We start from the raw sequence: 16,695 nt of genomic DNA on the forward strand, positions 1-16,695 counted from the left end.
TTCTGGCCTGGGTGAATTTCGTTCAGGGCCTTCCCCTATTTGTACCAAGTCGGTATTTTTCATAAAAACCCCCAAAACTTAAGTATATCTTCTGACATCTTAAAAACTATTTGTGTGTGACCCTCTAGGCCCATGTATCAGCCTAGCTAACGACTCCAGTGGCCCAATAACCTTTATTGGCCTTCCAAATTCATTAACTATATCATCATATAGATTAATTAACATCAAATCGATTTAACCCAATCGATATATTGAATCTCCAACACGTGGGGTGCCAAACTAAACCTCATGCTCCAAAAGATACAAAGGGGTGTGTACCGAGTCACTCTTGGAATTTGTTCGTCATCGATTACCATATATGTGTAGACCCTCATCCACTTGACGCTCCTCAAACAACTTAGGGTACGGTCAACTGTCAAACCTTAATCGGTCATCCGAGTTAGTATTGATGCGTTTGGAAATCATCGGAGAATTCTTCTTTGATATTTTATTGCCTTGGCAAGGACTTCATTGCATCGTCTTCCTTGAGCTATCACCGCTTATACCGAGGGTGGACGATCCCATTTTGACCACTCAATCATCTTCGTAACCTTCTTGATGTACTCGAATTAAGACCGTTAAGAATCCCATGATTAGAGACTCGTTGGCCATAGTCAAAGTACAACTCCCGTCCACACGACGTCTTTGGTGTCTCAGGTCTAAGGACGACTAACAAAACCTTGGGTGAATTGACCTGATCGACGGTTCGGTGTAATACTATTCAGGGATTCGTATTAGATCAATTCAGTGAACTCTTTCCAGTAAAGAGCACCCACTATCTATCCTTATTGTCTCTTCACTAATGGCTACATGACTGGTCATACTCATCATATGAGTGGGGCTAGATAATGCTATTCTAATTGGATACTTTCGATGTCCTTGTGGCGTATTTTTAGAATAAGAATGTTTAGAACACATGCTTAAATACTAGTAAGCTCCGTATTACGATCTCATCATAATTTACTAGGTACGATCATGTATTCATGGACTTCATTATAAGCATCACGCGTGGACTATAATGAATATGTTGTATTAATAAACATGGAAAGAGATGTGGAATGTGTGATTGAATTGCCGGCCACATATATTTCCATCAGTTTATTGGTAGAAATCCATGTTGCAATCCATTTTGATTGTTGTTCGATAGTTAGCTTTAGTGAGATATTTTGACAAATGCTTGCCAGGTGTCGAGGATTGATTTGAGCCAAAGGGGAGGCCCTTAACAGTTCTAGCCTGAGTGAATTCCATAAAGGGCTTTTCCTTGTTTAGACTAAGTAGGAATTTTTCATAAAGAACCCTACTCTTTAAGTATAACGTCGGTCAACCAAATGACCATTTGCATATGACTTTATGCCCATTTATCAGTGAATTTAATGACTACATTATCCAAAAACCTTTACTGTCCTTCCAAATTGACTAATAATATCATCATATATACTAATTAATAGTGAATCGATCTAATCTAATCGATAAGTGAAGTCTCCAACTTGTTGGGTACACTCTGGAAGATATAAAGGAGTACTCATAGCACATGTTTATCATTGGTTGTTATGCATATACAGTCCCTTATCAGCTTGATGCTCCATAGAAAAGTTAGGGTATGATCAATTGTCAAACTCTAATTAATCATCCAAGTTAGTGCTGATGCGTTCAACAATTAACAAAAAATTATGCTCCTATTATTCAACTACTTTGGCTTAGGACTTCATCTTATCATCTTCCATGAGTTGTCTCTTAATATAGCAAGAGCAGACTATCACATCTTCAACATTAAACTTTCATCATATAGCCGCACCACGAAAGTTTCGAAATCCATGAATAGGAAGTCATAAAATAGACAAAGTACAATAGTCCCTCCACAAATGGTCTTTGGCGTCTCAAGTTTAAGGACCAATCACACAATTATGGTGTGAATCAAACTGATTGCTCTTTTGGTATAATATCATCTAGGAATTCATACAAATCAATTCAATTTTGAGTAAACCCCACTTCATATCTTAATTGTTCCCATGCTAATAGCCATGGGATCAGTCATACTTATCATGGGAGACTAAATAGTGTAATTATATATAGATACTATAATGTCTTTCTTGCGATTAAATAGTTTATATGAATTTAATTGAGACGACATAATTAGGAATGATGGAGAAAACTTGAAATCATCTAGTGGAGCCATGGCAAGATGGGAAAGAAAACCTGGAGCAACGGGAGGACGCATGACTGATTCGTGAACAACCGATCTCGAAGTTCACTAGTCACGAAACACAGAAAAAAGAAAACTTTGTGATATGCGACATTTCCTTCCTCTGCAATGACTCTATCATCGCAGATGTCAGCATATACATTGATGTCGGCATCAATGTGAGCAACCTCAAAGTTTAGGGACTCCACAGACAGATAACATCGACGTCTGTTGAAGACGACGCCTGTTGACAACAGCTGTTGGTGATGATGCATGTTGACGGTGATGCATGTTGACAATGATACCTGCTGACAACGATGCATGTAGTCAACGCCGCCTTTTGAGGATAATGCATGTTGACGACAACACTTGTTGACGATGATACCTGCTGACAACAACGCATGTTGACATCAATGCATGTTGACATAAACGCATGTTGATGACAATGCCTATTGTTGACAATGCCTATTGATGATGACGCCCATCGAGGACAACTCCTGTTGATGACAGTGTATGTTCACAATGAAGCATGTTGACGACAATGCCTATTGACAACTACGCATGTTGACGGCGATGACACATGTTGATGATGACGCCTGTTGAGAAATACGCATGTTGACGACAACGACTGTTGACGACAAGGACTGTTGACGACAACGCTTATTGACGACAACTCCTGTTGACAACAACGACTGTCGCCGACAAGGACTGTTGACGACAAGGACTGTTGACGCCAACTCATGTTGATGATAATGACTGTTGATGACAAGGACTGTTGACGACAATGCCTATTGAGACAACTCCTGTTGATGACAATGACTGTTGACGACGACTTTTGACGACAACTCCTGTTGACGACATTGACTGACGACGACGACTGCTGAGGATAACTCGTGTTGACGACAATGAGTGTGGACGGCAACGACTGTTGACGACGATTGTTGACGACACCTCCTGTCAACGACGACGACTGCCGATGACAACTCCTGTTGACGACATTGACTGCTAACGACGACGACTGTTGACGACAACTCCTGTTGACGACATTGACTTTCAACAACGATGACTGTTGACGACAACTCCTGTTGACGACATTGACTGTCAACGACGACGACTCTTGACGACATTGACTGTCAACGACGACGACTGTCGACGACAACGACTGTCGACGACAACGACTGTCGACGACGACGACTGTTGACGACAACTCCTGTTGACGACTGTCGATGACGACGACTGTTGACGACAACTGCTTTTGACGACAATGAATGTCGACGACGACGACTGTTGACGACAACGACTGTCGACGACGACGACTGTTGACGACAACTCCTGTTGATGACAATGACTATCGACGACAATGCCTATTGACGACAACTCTTGTTGATGACGACGACTGTTGACGACGACGAGCCAAACCCTACCTGCCTCTGGCCAACCCCTGCTTACCTCTAGCCAAGAAAGCCCCTTTCTTTGCACACAAGTCCCAAGTCCTTCCTTCTCTGCCATGGCGGACACTGCCATCCATCACCACCAAGCTCGGCCCAAGTCCTCCTCGGCCTCCTTCAATGGCTGCTGCTGCTGCTTCTTCCTCCTCCTCTTCCTCCTCGCCGCCTCCATCGCTGCCGCTTCCCTCGCCATCGCGCTCGCTCTCAAGCCGAAGAAGCCCCAATTCGACCTCCAGCAAGTCCGCGTCAGCTACCTCCTCGTCTCCCCCCAATCCCACCTCTCCCTCAACCTCTCCATGCTTTTCATGGCGGAAAACCCTAACAAGGTCGCCATCTCCTTCTCCCCCGCCTCTTTCCCCGTCTTGTACCGCGGCCTGCCGCTAGGGTTCGCGGAATTGCCCCCATTCCAGCAGCCCGCCCACTCGATTCGCCTCCTGGAGACCAGATTGGTCGTGGATCGCGCCGATGTTTCCGATCAAGGCGCGCTTGTTCGTGATGCGGTCGTCGATGATCGCGTGGAGTTTCGCGTGGCGGGTGATGTCGGGGCGAAGATCCGGTTGATGGGGTTCACCTCGCCGCGCGTTCAGGTAGGGTTTTTTGGATTCTGATTCCGATTTGATTGGTTCCGGATTGGAGATTTCTCGATCTTGGATTGAAATTGGGGGATCGATCGGGGGGAATTTGCAGGTGTCGGTGGATTGCGCGATCGTGATCAGCCCGAGGAAGCAATCGCTCGAGTACAAGCAGTGCGGGGTGGACGGATTGAACGTGTGAAAGAGGGATGATCAAACGGTTCAATTTTGGCATGATCAGTCACGATTATCATCCCATGCTAGAGAGAGAGATGGATTGATAGAGAGAGAGATGGTTCAAATGAGTTGAAAGTAACTCTAGATATTGGAGACAGAGATGATCATGTAAATGTTTGAAAGAGGGATGATCAAGCGGTTCAATTTTAGCATGATCAGTCATGCTTATCATCCCATGCTAGAGAGAGAGATGGTGCAAACGAGGTAAAAGTGACTATAGATATGGGAGAGAGAGATGATCATGTAAACGTGTGAAAGAGGGATGATCAAGCGGTTCAATTTTGGCATGATCAGGCATGCTTATCATCCCATGCTAGAGAGAGAGAGGGATAGAGAGAGAGAGAGATGGTGCAAAAGAGTTGAAAGTAACTGTAGATAGTAGAGAGAGAGATGATCATGTAAATGTTTGAAAGAGGGATGATCAAGCGGTTCAATTTTAGCATGATCAGTCATGCTTATCATCCCATACTAGAGAGAGAGATGGATAGATGGAGAGAGAGATGGTGCAAACGAGGTAAAAGTGACTATAGATATTGGAGAAAGAGATGATCATGTAAACGTGTGAAAGAGGGATGATCAAACAGCTCAATTTTGGCATGATCAGTCATGCTTATCATCCCATCCTAGAGAGAGAGATGGATAGATGGAGAGAGAGATGCTGCAAATGAGTTGAAAGTAACTAAAGATAGTGGATGAAGATGATCATGTAAACGTGTGAGAGAGCTATGATCAAGCGGTTCAATTTTAGCATGATCAGTCATGCTTATCATCCCATGCTAGAGAGAGAGATATGGAGCAAATGAGTTAAAAGTAACTGTAGATATTAGAGAGAGAGAGAGATGATCATGTAAACGTGTGAAAGAGGGATGACCAAGGGGTTCAATTTTAGCATGATCAGTCATGCTTATCGTCCCATGCTAGAGAGAGAGATGGTGCAAATGAGTTAAAAGCAACTGTAGAAATTAGAGAGAGAGAGATGATCATGTAAACATGTGAAAGAGGGATGATTAAGCAGTTCAATTTTAGCATGATCAGTCATGCTTATCATCCCAGGCTAGAGAGAGATGGATAGATAGAGAGAGAGATGCTCCAAATGAGTAAAAAGTAACCACAGAGATTAGAGAGAGAGATGATCATGCATTAATTATTTATTCGGAGAGGGTGAAGAAGAGGAGAGTATCAAATAACCATCGCGAGAGATGATGCAATATTTTTTTCCTCTGAAGATAGAAAATGAGTTAAAATAACTGTAGATATTACAGAGAGAGAGAGATGATGATGATGGACAAGTATTTTGTCTTAAAGAGTGAAGAATAGTGAGTATAAATTAACCATGGAGAGAGAGAGAGAGAGGATGCAATATTTTTTTCATCTGAAGAGAGAAAATGAGCAAAAAATGACCGTGCAGATTGTAGAGAGAGATGATGATGCACTCGTGTTTAGTCTTAGAGAGAGAGAGATGATGATGATGCACTCGTGTTTAGTCTTAGAGAGAGAGATGATACAAAGTCTTAGGGAGAAAGAAGTATCAAAGAACCACACAGAGAGGGAGATGATACAGTATTTAGATACGGCCCCAGCCAGGGGATCGTCTTGTGAACAGTTGATCCTAGCAGAATGGACGACGCCGAAGGGACGAGGGTGAGGGTGGAGTGGTGGTGTAGACGTCACTGGGAGGAGCTGGGCTCGATCGAGGGGAAGAAAAGCTATAAAGAGGAAATAACTACTTACAAACTTATGCCCTGTCCTCCACGAGGGCTACATCTTTAAAGGGAAACAAAAAGAGAATTCAAAAAGACAATAATGACCCTAGTGGGCTTAGTAGATCGGAAAATATTTTTTTCATCTGAAGAGAGAAAATGAATAGATGATGATGCATCAGTGTTTAACATTAGAGAGGGAAGTATAGGCGAGTATCAAACCATAGAACGAGAGATGGCCCGATATTATTTTCATCTGAAGAGAGAAAATGAGTAAAAAATGATTGTACAGATTGGAGAGAGAGATGATGATGCATTAGTGTTTAACCTTATAGAGGGAGAGGTTAGTATCAAATAACTATAGAGACAGAGAGATGATGCATTGATATTTAATATTAGGGAGTGGAGAAGAAGTGAGAGTTTTAACTCACTCTCCTTCTTAAACTTAGGAAATAAGATGATGCATTGATATTTAATCTTAGAAGATGAGAAGAGAGGGAGAGATAGATGGTGTAATATTTTTTATCTAAAGAGGGAAGATGCGCGAAAAGTAACTATAGAGAGAGAGAGAGATGATAATGCATTCATACTTAATCTTAGAGATTGAAGAAGAGGAAGAGATATGGTGAGAGTTTTAATGCAATATTATTTATGATAAAGAAAAGGAGAGGAGAAAGAGATTATTAAATATGGATTTTCTGTGCTTTATACTTAGAGAGAAAATGAGAGAGATGGAGAGAGATACAGTGATAATGATAGAGAGATGGAGAGAGATACACTAGTTATCCATGCGGAGAAGAAGAGAGGAAAGGAGAGAGAGATTACAAGATACTTTGCAGCCATATGGGGCAAAGGAAATAATTATAGGAAGGTATGAGGGAATACTTCTGATTAATGGATAGGAGAGAAAAAACAGAGATTTAAATGGATAGAAATAATGCAATTCAGACAGAAAAATATAAAGGAAGAAGAGAAAAGGAGAGGTAAGTTAAAGAGACATAGATAATGCAAAATTGAGATAATGAGGAAAAAGAGAGATTCATAGAGGGAGATGATGAGTTTTTTTTGCAGAAAGGAGACAAGGAATACCCATCAATGGGAATAGATGATGAAATATTTGTTTATCCACACAAAAAGGATCTCTAAAGTCAGAAAGTCAAATAGGACCTGGAGACTCCGATGGTATTTTATACGGCCCACATTAACTTAAATTTATAAACTAAAAATCACAGAATAATGAGAATGGATTTCTGATAATCGCATTGTGCACATTGATATACTGAGACATATGAGAGTATATGTTTTAAAAAATCAAGGAAATACCAAAGTAGATATCAAGATAACTTTATGAGCAGGGAGAATATGTTCTAGGAAGTGATCTTTCTCATGAAACTTGAGATTTTGATTCTGAACTTGAATCAACACCAGCCAAAAGATTTTTGAAATGAACAGACGGTCGTGAAATTGGAGTTGATCACCAGCACTCTATAGCATAGTGAGACAGTATGGAAGGCATGAAGGCCTTCACTCTATTCCTATTTTGAGGACAGATGACAGATGACAGTAAGGGAAGGATCCACTATAAACTAAGTTTAGGTTAGACAAAACTTACATGAGAAGGTTGGTCTTCCCCTTCAAATGAGAGGATACAGAGAGAGAAACAGATAAGAAAAATAGGGAGAGAACAATAAAGGTATGTGGACCCATCTTCAAATTTTAATAGATGACAGGTTGGAGTAGGATAAGAGACAAGACACTTTACCCATATTCTATTGCTGATAGGGAAAATTTTTAGGTTAGACAAGATTTGTAGTCCTATCCCATCATCTTTTCACATTTGTAGATTTGCAAGGCCATACTTATTAATTATTCATTGAGAGCTGACTATTGGGTATAATATTTTATTTCCCACTTGCCTTCTTATAGTATTAGTTAGTGGACCATTAAACCTGGAGATAATGAAGATCCGCTATAAACTAAGTTTCTTAAACTTTTTAGAAATTTTTATTATCAAAACTTAAGTATCATTTGTTCTCTTCCACTTATCCTCCAAGATGCGTCTCATATGTCTATTCTTTTGTGAAGTTCTTCAGTGTTAAATTATGCTGTTTATAAATTTAATATCAGCCTCAATATCTTATTGAGATCCACTAATACAAGTATCATCCTGTAATCCCACTTCCACATGAATTGACTCGAAGACTCATTATCAAGTTTTAATGCTTATAGTTGAAAGCGATGACAGAAAAATCACTATTTCAATGCATTCATACTTGGTCAGCCCTGGTAATATATTTGGGGTGTCTTGGAAGGTTATCTACTAATGAAATGAGTCCAAAAGAAATGAAAAAGAGGAGTGAGTACTTGCTGCTTTAATATGCAAGGGCCCAGGTTGTCCTCTAATCACAATGTCAATGGTCTAAATGAGAGAATGTTGACCTCAACACTTTGGCATTAGCAGACCAACATCAGTATACAGAATCTTTCTTTATCTTAGTTCCTTTTTCTAGTAAATAGCCTTGTCAATGCACAATTAATATTTAAGAGAGATTAAGAATAGTTGATTTAATGCTCTTCAATATTTATAGAATGGTACATGTATTATACATTACTGAAGAATATTCAAAACCAAGCGCAAATAAATTTGTGACTTGGAAATGTTAAAAATAATTTATAAATTATTTTTATGTGTTTGAATTTCGGCCTTCAATCGAATGAGCTATTGAATTTACATTACTCTTCTAACGTTAAAGATATATTTTCTATCCTTCTATTATAAGGGATTTCCTATGTTCCCTATTTTTAGATGGCTCTATCATTTTGTCCTTGATAGTTCTATTATTCTGGCCAGGGATTATTTGGACCCATTTGATGTGGTTTCAACTTAGGAAAAGATGTCTATTGAAAGGCAAGAGAACTACCTAGGATAAGATTAGCCGGAACCTGTCAAAAGAAACCTTGTCATATAAATATCTTTTTTCTACCAGGTTTCTATAAATGCTACCAAAGTTTATTGACAATTCTTTGAGAGGATTTTTCTTAGAAGGAATTTCAAAGAACCTAGTTTACCCTCACTTAGGTTTCCCTTTTCACACACAAACCAGCTTAGCTTTTATCAAACCTTTTTTTCAGAATTTTGGTATCAATGTCAAAAAAAGATACCTTTATTTCAGACTAGAAAAGCACAATCAATAAACAACAACATCTGATAATCAATATTTTAAAGCAGAAAACAATTTACAACAAGGAAACAAAGATAATTCACCCATGAGGAATTTCGAAAGCTGTATGATTAAATACAAAATTGAGTACAGAAATCAAACTCTGCATAAAAATTATCTTATCACAAATACCTTGCGTATGCCTAGGAGTTCCCCTCCAACAAGGAGAGTGTATCCCATATAGAACAGGGTCACTACCAAGATCACTCTAACCTTACGGCTATCCACATAAAGAGTGACAGGAAAAAAAATAGGGTTTCAAGCACGTCTTCAGATCAGAAGATATTCATGACTAAAAATGGTATGCTGAATTACCATATTTATATGATTTTCATCAATGAGGGCATGCCCCAGATGGCTGCATCTCCTTCACCACATCTATTGTGCACGTCTGCGATCCTCTCCACTGAATTACAGATACCACTGCAGTTCCAATCAAATGATGCCGCGCAGAAATGGCCCTCTCTGGTATTTCTCTCACAGTCAGGCAACTGATCTTGGAGATCCACTTTTGGCACTGTTAGCCAAAAAAATAAAAAAAGATGCGGATATTAAATAATAATTGTAACTGGGACATTAAAACAAAGTTTACTCTGGGTATGTATGGAGATCATACAAGGGATAGTTCGGCAGCACATGTTCGGCTCGTTGACTTGGTTGACTTCAAGGCCGAAGAGCCAGGCACCAAGAGAGACGTCTTCATTCGCATACTTGTGTAGAATGTGTCTGTAAAGAGAGAAATGGCTCAATCCACCATATTTATCTGTAGTAAAAAAAGAGAGAAGATAGAGAGAGAGAGAGGCAGATAAAAAAAATATCCTTGAGGCAGATAAAGGAAAGATTTGAAAGGGGAGAAAAGGAGATGGATGATGCATTGTAGTTTAAATCTGTATTGAAATTTGATGGAAGATAAATCCAAATATAGATATTCGGAAATGCCAAAGTCCCTGCAAGCTCATTGATCCTGAGATTCCCATAGAAACCTGAGAAGGATCCTTTCTCCAACAGAAGTCCAAGCCAAATGCAGCTCCTTGCCAGATCCAGACGTGTGACCGCCATATCCCTTCATGTTTTTATTAGAGGTTCTAACGTACTTTACAAGATTCCCTCTTTGAGTTTCATTTGTAATTTCAGTTTTAAGAAAATTAATAAAAGCATTGAAGGGTACGGGGCCCCTTTATTCAACAGCCTTTCTAAGATTTGTATCATCTTTTTGTAAATCTAAAAGTAAGGAAGTCCTCTATTTTAGGGTAAATAAAAGGAAGTCAAAGAATGAAACAGTTAAAAAGAGGGCTCCCAGAGGACTCCCCCCGGGCGAGAGGCTGCTTTCACTCTAATTCACCTCCCCGGTAGGTATGGAGTCTTTTCTTTTATTTTTCGAAAGAATCGGAAAATCCAAGAAGTGGGTTATTTTGAGTCATTTTCCTTAAATGGAGAAGCTCCAGTTGATAACCGGAAGTGCTATCTCCCCTTTTAAGTATCCGAAAGTCGTATTTCTTCAGGTGGAAACTTCTCTTTTCTTTCATCCGCTTAGCCGAGCCTATCCCAAAAGAGAAGCGCAGAACTAAGCGACCAGAGATAGAAAAGCTAGAATATCAACCCTTTGGAGTTAGACTCTTTTTACTCAATAAACCAATCACTGTCTCAGATTTTGTTCGATAAAAAAACAAAAGTGCCTCTCTTTTTAATTCGGATGCCTCAGGACACCTTTCCATATCCGTCAGATCAGCTGTTACATTATTTTGGACTTGTGCACCAGCAAGTGCCGAATATTTCTCTTTCTTTACAAACTTGCCCGGACTCTGTCTCGGGGTACATCTCCTTCTTCTCATGTAAATGAATTAAGGAAACTTAACGACGGATGGATGGAGAGAAATATTAACGAGAGAAGAGATAAGGTCGTGAGACCTCTGCATTGATAGATATGGAGGCTGGATAATGAAAGGGTCAAACCGATTAATGTAGATGTATGTAGCCAGATCCTTGGAAATCGCATAGATCTGCCCACTTGCATGGAGGAAGTATTGGTTCCCCTTCCTCCCAAACTTTAAGTACTCTGGCTCGTGGTACTTCATGCTCCTGCATTACAATCCACTTATCAGAGGGTCAACGCTTAATGTAGTCATCAATCTTAAAGGCCAATCAATGGACAAAGTTGAATACTTCTGGAAGAGAACTGGCCCCGATTTCATACACCCAATATATGTTCTAGGAGTTGAGGAATAATTTGCAAGTATCATTGCAAGAGCACCTAAATTGGCAAAAAGTAGAGGTTGTAAGTCAATCATATGAACAGATGGAAGATTGAATTGATTAGTGCAATAGATCAGGCATCCTTTTTGAGGAAAATAGTAACAGCATAATGGAAATCATGATTCATGTGTATAGAACCGGTTATTTTTAAAAAATACATCGGCAAATTCATCAATCCAGAAGGGTGATCTATTTTCAGAGTTTTACATCAATACGGTATGAGCCTAAATATTCAGATCACGCTGACTCCTACTTCAGCCAAATGAGAAAACATAATGCTGGTCTGATTTTTCTCCCTGTATGCGTTTAGTTGCGTTTATGTAAAGAATATAAATAAAAGGGGTAGACAATAAAATTTCAGTAAAAGAGGTATCTTTTATCACAAGAACCAATAAAAGATATATTAATTATACATCTCACGGGAAATGGCACGGAACGGAAAAACAAGACTGAATTGGTCTTACCAAGATTTACATGGACGTCATCATCAACCTTGACATAAAAGTCAGCATCCCACTCCAAGACCGCAGTTGAGAAGAATGATTTTGTTTTCGCAGAAAGCTCATAGTAGCCTTCTGTGTGATCCTGCAAAAAAAGTGATTCACTCAAAAAGAATATGGGAAGGAGATACTTCAGATGGTCATTTTAGATTCTCACCAGCCTTAATATATCATTGTGGAGGGTCTCTTCCATGTCCATAGCTTTGTCCAAAATGCTATTCTGAGAAATGCTGTAGTAAGAGCAAAATATTAGCATATCGAATTTAAAAAGCTTCTGTCTTCTGAGGGATCGTATCATTGATATCATTGGTATTCTAACCATGCGTTGATTAAAAATCAGACTAAATGAGAAATGTTTGATGACGGATTGGGTTCCAACCGTCATCCGTCCATGAGCCTTAGCCATGGCCCAGCCCTGGAACTAGCCGCAGCTTAATGCCGAGTAAACTTGATCTTGCCTGGGCCCACCAGGCTCATATAACCAGCTTGATTATAAGCTGGTGCTGATGTAGGGAAGTAAAGATGCAATATTCTTTTCTTGGATTAATAAGGTTATAAATGCCATATCCTGCAATGAATGGAGGGAAAGCAGCTATTTTCACTCTCTTTCATTTTTATTCTCTAGCATCTCTTGCTTTTCCGGTAAATTTCTGTCACATTAGGTATCAGATAGCAATGATGTTTCGATAGTGTTTTTTCTAGTGTATTCACAAGCAAGATGAACGGTTTAGATGCTTAAAGATGGTGTAGTTCAACGAGTTAAAAACAAGCTATGACTTGGATCGAGCAAAGATCTAAAAATGCGACCAAATCATGAGAACAGGTGCGCAAGAGGAGAAGCAGTTATTTTTTACTCATGTTCTTGATCGGAATTAGATGAATTCATAAGATGGCTGAGATTCAAACTGAAAAATAAACTGTAAAGAGTGATTACCTTCGACCAATCATGAACCTTACCACAATACCTTTCTCTTGCTCGAGCTGTCTGAGAAATTTTCCTAGGAAGGGAAAGAGAATTAAGGTACTAATCTTGCAAGTAGATGGATGGTTTTCTATAAGGATAAATTGAGTAAGCTGTGAGAGATTAATGAAATCTAAAATACAGCCAAAGAAAGGAGGAACGTTATCATTATTACAATGAAATTAATGAAGTTCAAGGAGGCATAGTTTTTCAGAAGCAAGACGTTTGGATCCCTTGTAAAGGAATTTATATACTAATGAAGGATTTTTTTGCCACAAAGAAGGAAAATGGAAAAATAAGGAAAACCAATACCCTGTGGCATCCATGTCCGCCTGATTGAATCCCTCCTCTTCCTGCTGCTGAATGCAGTGTTAATGCCAATTACGACGAACGCCTTCTTCCGATTTCTGAAGGTCAGATTATGCATGGCTAGCTCGTCAAGAGATCTGAAAAAAACAAATAAAGAACAAGTTCCCACCAAATTTCACAACAGTAAGACAAAGAAAGGTAAAAAAAAATCAACCCTACTGCTGGTTCTCGGCACGATTTAGGCCCTCCATATTGGTCTCCTCGAAGTGTGTCTGTCACCATCGACCCGAGAATGAAACAAATCCTGGTGATCAGAAGACAAAATCTCGCAAATTCCGAGGAAATGAAACAAAATCTTGCATTCATAATGCTCAGGAAAAGGCATAATTACCCGCTTCGTGCCCCAATCTTTGAGGATTGCGTCCTGCTCAGATCGCCTCCGCTCCAACAAGATCCGGCCAGTCACCTCCAGATTGCTTCCAGCCCAAAGACTGATGACACTGCCAGCTCCCGATAATCAATGGTTATTCATTTCATTGACATGGTTTAATGTCTGAAAAACTTATCAACAGCGCTTCAGATGTAAAGCTTGACAGTCTAAAAGAAGTTTATGTTAATAACATTAACAGTCTTTGTCTGAATTTGTATGGTGAATTAGAATAATTTATTCATCGAAGATGCCAATTATCTTTTTTAAATTGAGGTTGATAATGGATGAGATGGATGGATAGATGGATGAGATAGATGGATGGATGCATGGATTTGTGGATGGGTGTATGAATGCATGGATGGATGAGACTGACGAATGGACTGATAGATGGACGGATGGATGGATTGATCGAGATGGTGCATTGGTACATGGATGAGATGGATGGGTTGATAAATGGATAGATTGATAGATGGATGAATGCATGGATGGATGGATTGATCAAACGATGGGCGCATGGATGCATTGATGGATGGATGGATGGATGGGTTGATCAAACGATGGGTGCATGGATGCACTGATGGATGAATGGGTTGATCAAACGATGGGATCATGGAAGCATGAATGGATGGGTTGATCGATGGTGCATGGAAATGTGCATGGATGGATGGATGAGAAGGATGAGATGGGTGGATGGATTGATTGAATTGTACAAAGAAAGATTAACAGAGAAATAGATGGATAGATAAAAAGATTGATAGACGAAGAGAGAGACATAGATATGTAGTTAAATAGATAGATAGAGAGGTAGGTGGGTAGGTAGGTAGGATTGGTAGACATTTAAGCCCCATTTCAAGAGTAACTAATTATGTTGTAGCATAAAACATCCTTCAGTACCGCTTCAAACGCACTACTTTCCATTTCTGTAGACCAAGAAAACAACATTTTCTATCTCTTAAAATTATTTTTTTTTAACTTCTCTATATCTTACGGGATGAAGACGTACAATGAATTCACATAAAACTAATTCATACTTTAAATGAAAATTAAAAAGAAAATAAAGAAGAGAAAAAAATCAGAAAATGAATGTTCATGGGTACCTGGTGGTGAACAAAATTCCGAAAAGAAAGCAAACGATGCCGATCAAAACGACCCTTTTTGGCGTTCCCTTCCTGTCGCCTGCGCCCTTTCCACTCTTCATCACTCTAAGACGATTGAAGAGAGATTTCTAGAGAGAGAAAGAGAGAAAAGGGTCGGAGAAGATGATCGGAGAGAGATTCCTAGAGAGAGAAATTGGGCGGTGAAGGGGAGAAAGGCAGAACTCAGAGGCGTTCCAATTGGCGACGTAGAGAGAGAGAGATGAGATAGAGAGAAGAAGAGAGAGAAAGGGTCGGAGGAGATGATCGGGGAGAGAATTGGGGGTTAAAGGGGAGAAAGGCAGAACTCAAGAGGGGTTCCAATTGGCGTTATAGAGAGAGATTAGAGAGAGAGAGAGAGAAAGGGTCGGAGAAGATGATCAGAGAGAGATTGCTAGAGAGAGAGAGTTGGGGGATGAAGGGGTGAAAGGCAGAACTGATGAGAGAGCGGAGACAGAGAGAAAGAGAGAGAGAGTAGACAGAGAGAAGAATAGAGAGAGAGAGAGAAGAGATGCAAGAGAGAGAGAGAGAAGAAGAAGAAGAAGAAGAAGAAGAGAGGCAAGGGAGAGAGAGGAGAGAGAGGCAAGAGAGAGAGAAGAAAAGAGAGGCAAGGGAGAGAGAGAAGATGACAGAGGTAAGAGAGAGAGAGAGAGAGAAGAAGAAGAAGAAGAAGAAGAAGAAGAGAGAGAGGAAGAGAGAGGTAAGAGAGAGAGAGAGAAGAAGAAGAGAGAGAGGAAGAGAGAGGCAAGAGAGAGAGAGAAGAAGAGAGAGGCAAGAGAGAGAGAAGACAGAGGCAAGAGAGAGAGAGAGAGAGGAGAGAGAGGCAAGAGAGACAGGAGAAGAAGAAGACAGTTAAGAGAGAGAAGAGAGAGAAGAGAGAGAGACAGAGGAGAGAGAGATTCAGATGAAGAAGAAGGGGAAGAGAGAGAGAGAGAGATTTTTCAACGTGGGTTTCATGTCAACGCGGGAGACGTCGGACTAATAAATGTACTACCAAACTGGGCCCCACCACCCACTTGCAAATGTTCTTGCCTTCAAAAGAAAATTGCAAATGTTCTTCGAGTAAGCAACTGTTTTTACAAGGAGATGTAAGTTTTTTTAAAGAATTGTTCAAGCATTGAATAACCTTACTGGTAGTTCCCCTAGCTTGAATTTCTAGCAAGATATTAATTATAAATAATGTAAGTTCAATAAATCTAGTTATTTACACAAATGGTAACTTAAGAGCTTGGGATCATCTTTATTTTATGTTTTCTAGGTATTGGGAGTAAGATAGTTAGCATGGTATGAATAGTTAATCATCAAGGTCTCTTTGACATCTTACTTTTTCAAATATTCTGTGTTTCTTGTGAATTTTTTAATTTGTTCTTTCTCTGGAGATTAACTCTTTGAAAGGAACAGACCCAGCCTCCAGTATTCTCTACTATCTCTTAATGAATTCAGTATTAAACTAGGCAATGGAGCATCTATAAAATATTACAGTATGGAAGACACGGAGAAGTTAAATATCAATTGGAGAAGATGATATGCCAAAAGTTTCAATATAGGTTCAGATATTTCACTTTTGGAAATATTTTTTTCTTCTTTTGAAAAAGCAATTCAACTAAAGTCACTTCAATTTATAAAGAATGAGAAATGGTTGGACAAGAGATGTGGGGAGGGGGGTAGAAAATATTTTTTTCTAATACTTATTGAATATAAAATTTTCAG

General features: G+C 39.6%; 2 protein-coding genes across 5 annotated transcripts; one reads left to right on the forward strand and one right to left on the reverse strand.

Moving 5' to 3' along the window:
* The first annotated feature begins 3,690 nt into the window (after window positions 1-3,690).
* On the forward strand, window positions 3,691-4,646 carry LOC144711413 (uncharacterized). The gene is made up of 2 exons (XM_078585402.1): window positions 3,691-4,256; window positions 4,357-4,646. The coding sequence occupies exons 1-2, from the start codon at window positions 3,729-3,731 to the stop codon at window positions 4,441-4,443; spliced, it is 615 nt and encodes a 204-aa protein (XP_078441528.1). The 5' UTR covers window positions 3,691-3,728; the 3' UTR covers window positions 4,444-4,646.
* A 4,724-nt stretch (window positions 4,647-9,370) lies between these two features.
* On the reverse strand, window positions 9,371-15,941 carry LOC144710959 (putative beta-1,3-galactosyltransferase 1). 4 transcript variants are annotated; one of them, XM_078584819.1, is made up of 11 exons: window positions 14,950-15,941; window positions 13,814-13,975; window positions 13,637-13,726; window positions 13,426-13,559; window positions 13,087-13,150; window positions 12,310-12,382; window positions 12,117-12,237; window positions 11,563-11,650; window positions 11,353-11,478; window positions 10,016-10,125; window positions 9,371-9,916 (listed from the first exon to the last, which is right to left on the reverse strand). In XM_078584819.1, the coding sequence occupies exons 3-11, from the start codon at window positions 13,702-13,704 to the stop codon at window positions 9,720-9,722; spliced, it is 981 nt and encodes a 326-aa protein (XP_078440945.1). In that variant the 5' UTR covers window positions 13,705-13,726; window positions 13,814-13,975; window positions 14,950-15,941; the 3' UTR covers window positions 9,371-9,719. The 4 variants fall into 4 exon arrangements, with proteins under 4 accessions (XP_078440945.1, XP_078440944.1, XP_078440948.1 ...); XM_078584818.1 differs by having other exon boundaries at window positions 13,642-13,694; window positions 13,814-13,922; window positions 14,950-15,940; XM_078584822.1 differs by having other exon boundaries at window positions 13,642-13,726; window positions 14,950-15,940.
* Between the last annotated feature and the right edge of the window lie 754 nt (window positions 15,942-16,695).

This window comes from Wolffia australiana, chromosome 13, assembly GCF_029677425.1.
Source record: "Wolffia australiana isolate 7733 chromosome 13, ASM2967742v1".
NCBI classification, from domain to species: Eukaryota; Viridiplantae; Streptophyta; class Magnoliopsida; order Alismatales; family Araceae; genus Wolffia; species Wolffia australiana.

Excerpts from the sequence above, each read along its gene's own strand:
- LOC144711413 (XM_078585402.1), top strand. The coding sequence starts at position 3,729 with ATGGCGGACACTGCCATCCATCACCACCAAGCTCGGCCCAAGTCCTCC. Across the intron at positions 4,257-4,356 it reads TCACCTCGCCGCGCGTTCAG|GTGTCGGTGGATTGCGCGAT; the intron begins GTAGGGTTTTTT and ends GGGAATTTGCAG.
- LOC144710959 (XM_078584818.1), bottom strand. The coding sequence starts at position 15,050 with ATGAAGAGTGGAAAGGGCGCAGGCGACAGGAAGGGAACGCCAAAAAGG. Across the intron at positions 13,695-13,813 it reads AAGATTGGGGCACGAAGCGG|ACACACTTCGAGGAGACCAA; the intron begins GTAATTATGCCT and ends CGATGGTGACAG. Across the intron at positions 9,917-10,015 it reads GTGCTGCCGAACTATCCCTT|TGCCAAAAGTGGATCTCCAA; the intron begins GTATGATCTCCA and ends TTTGGCTAACAG.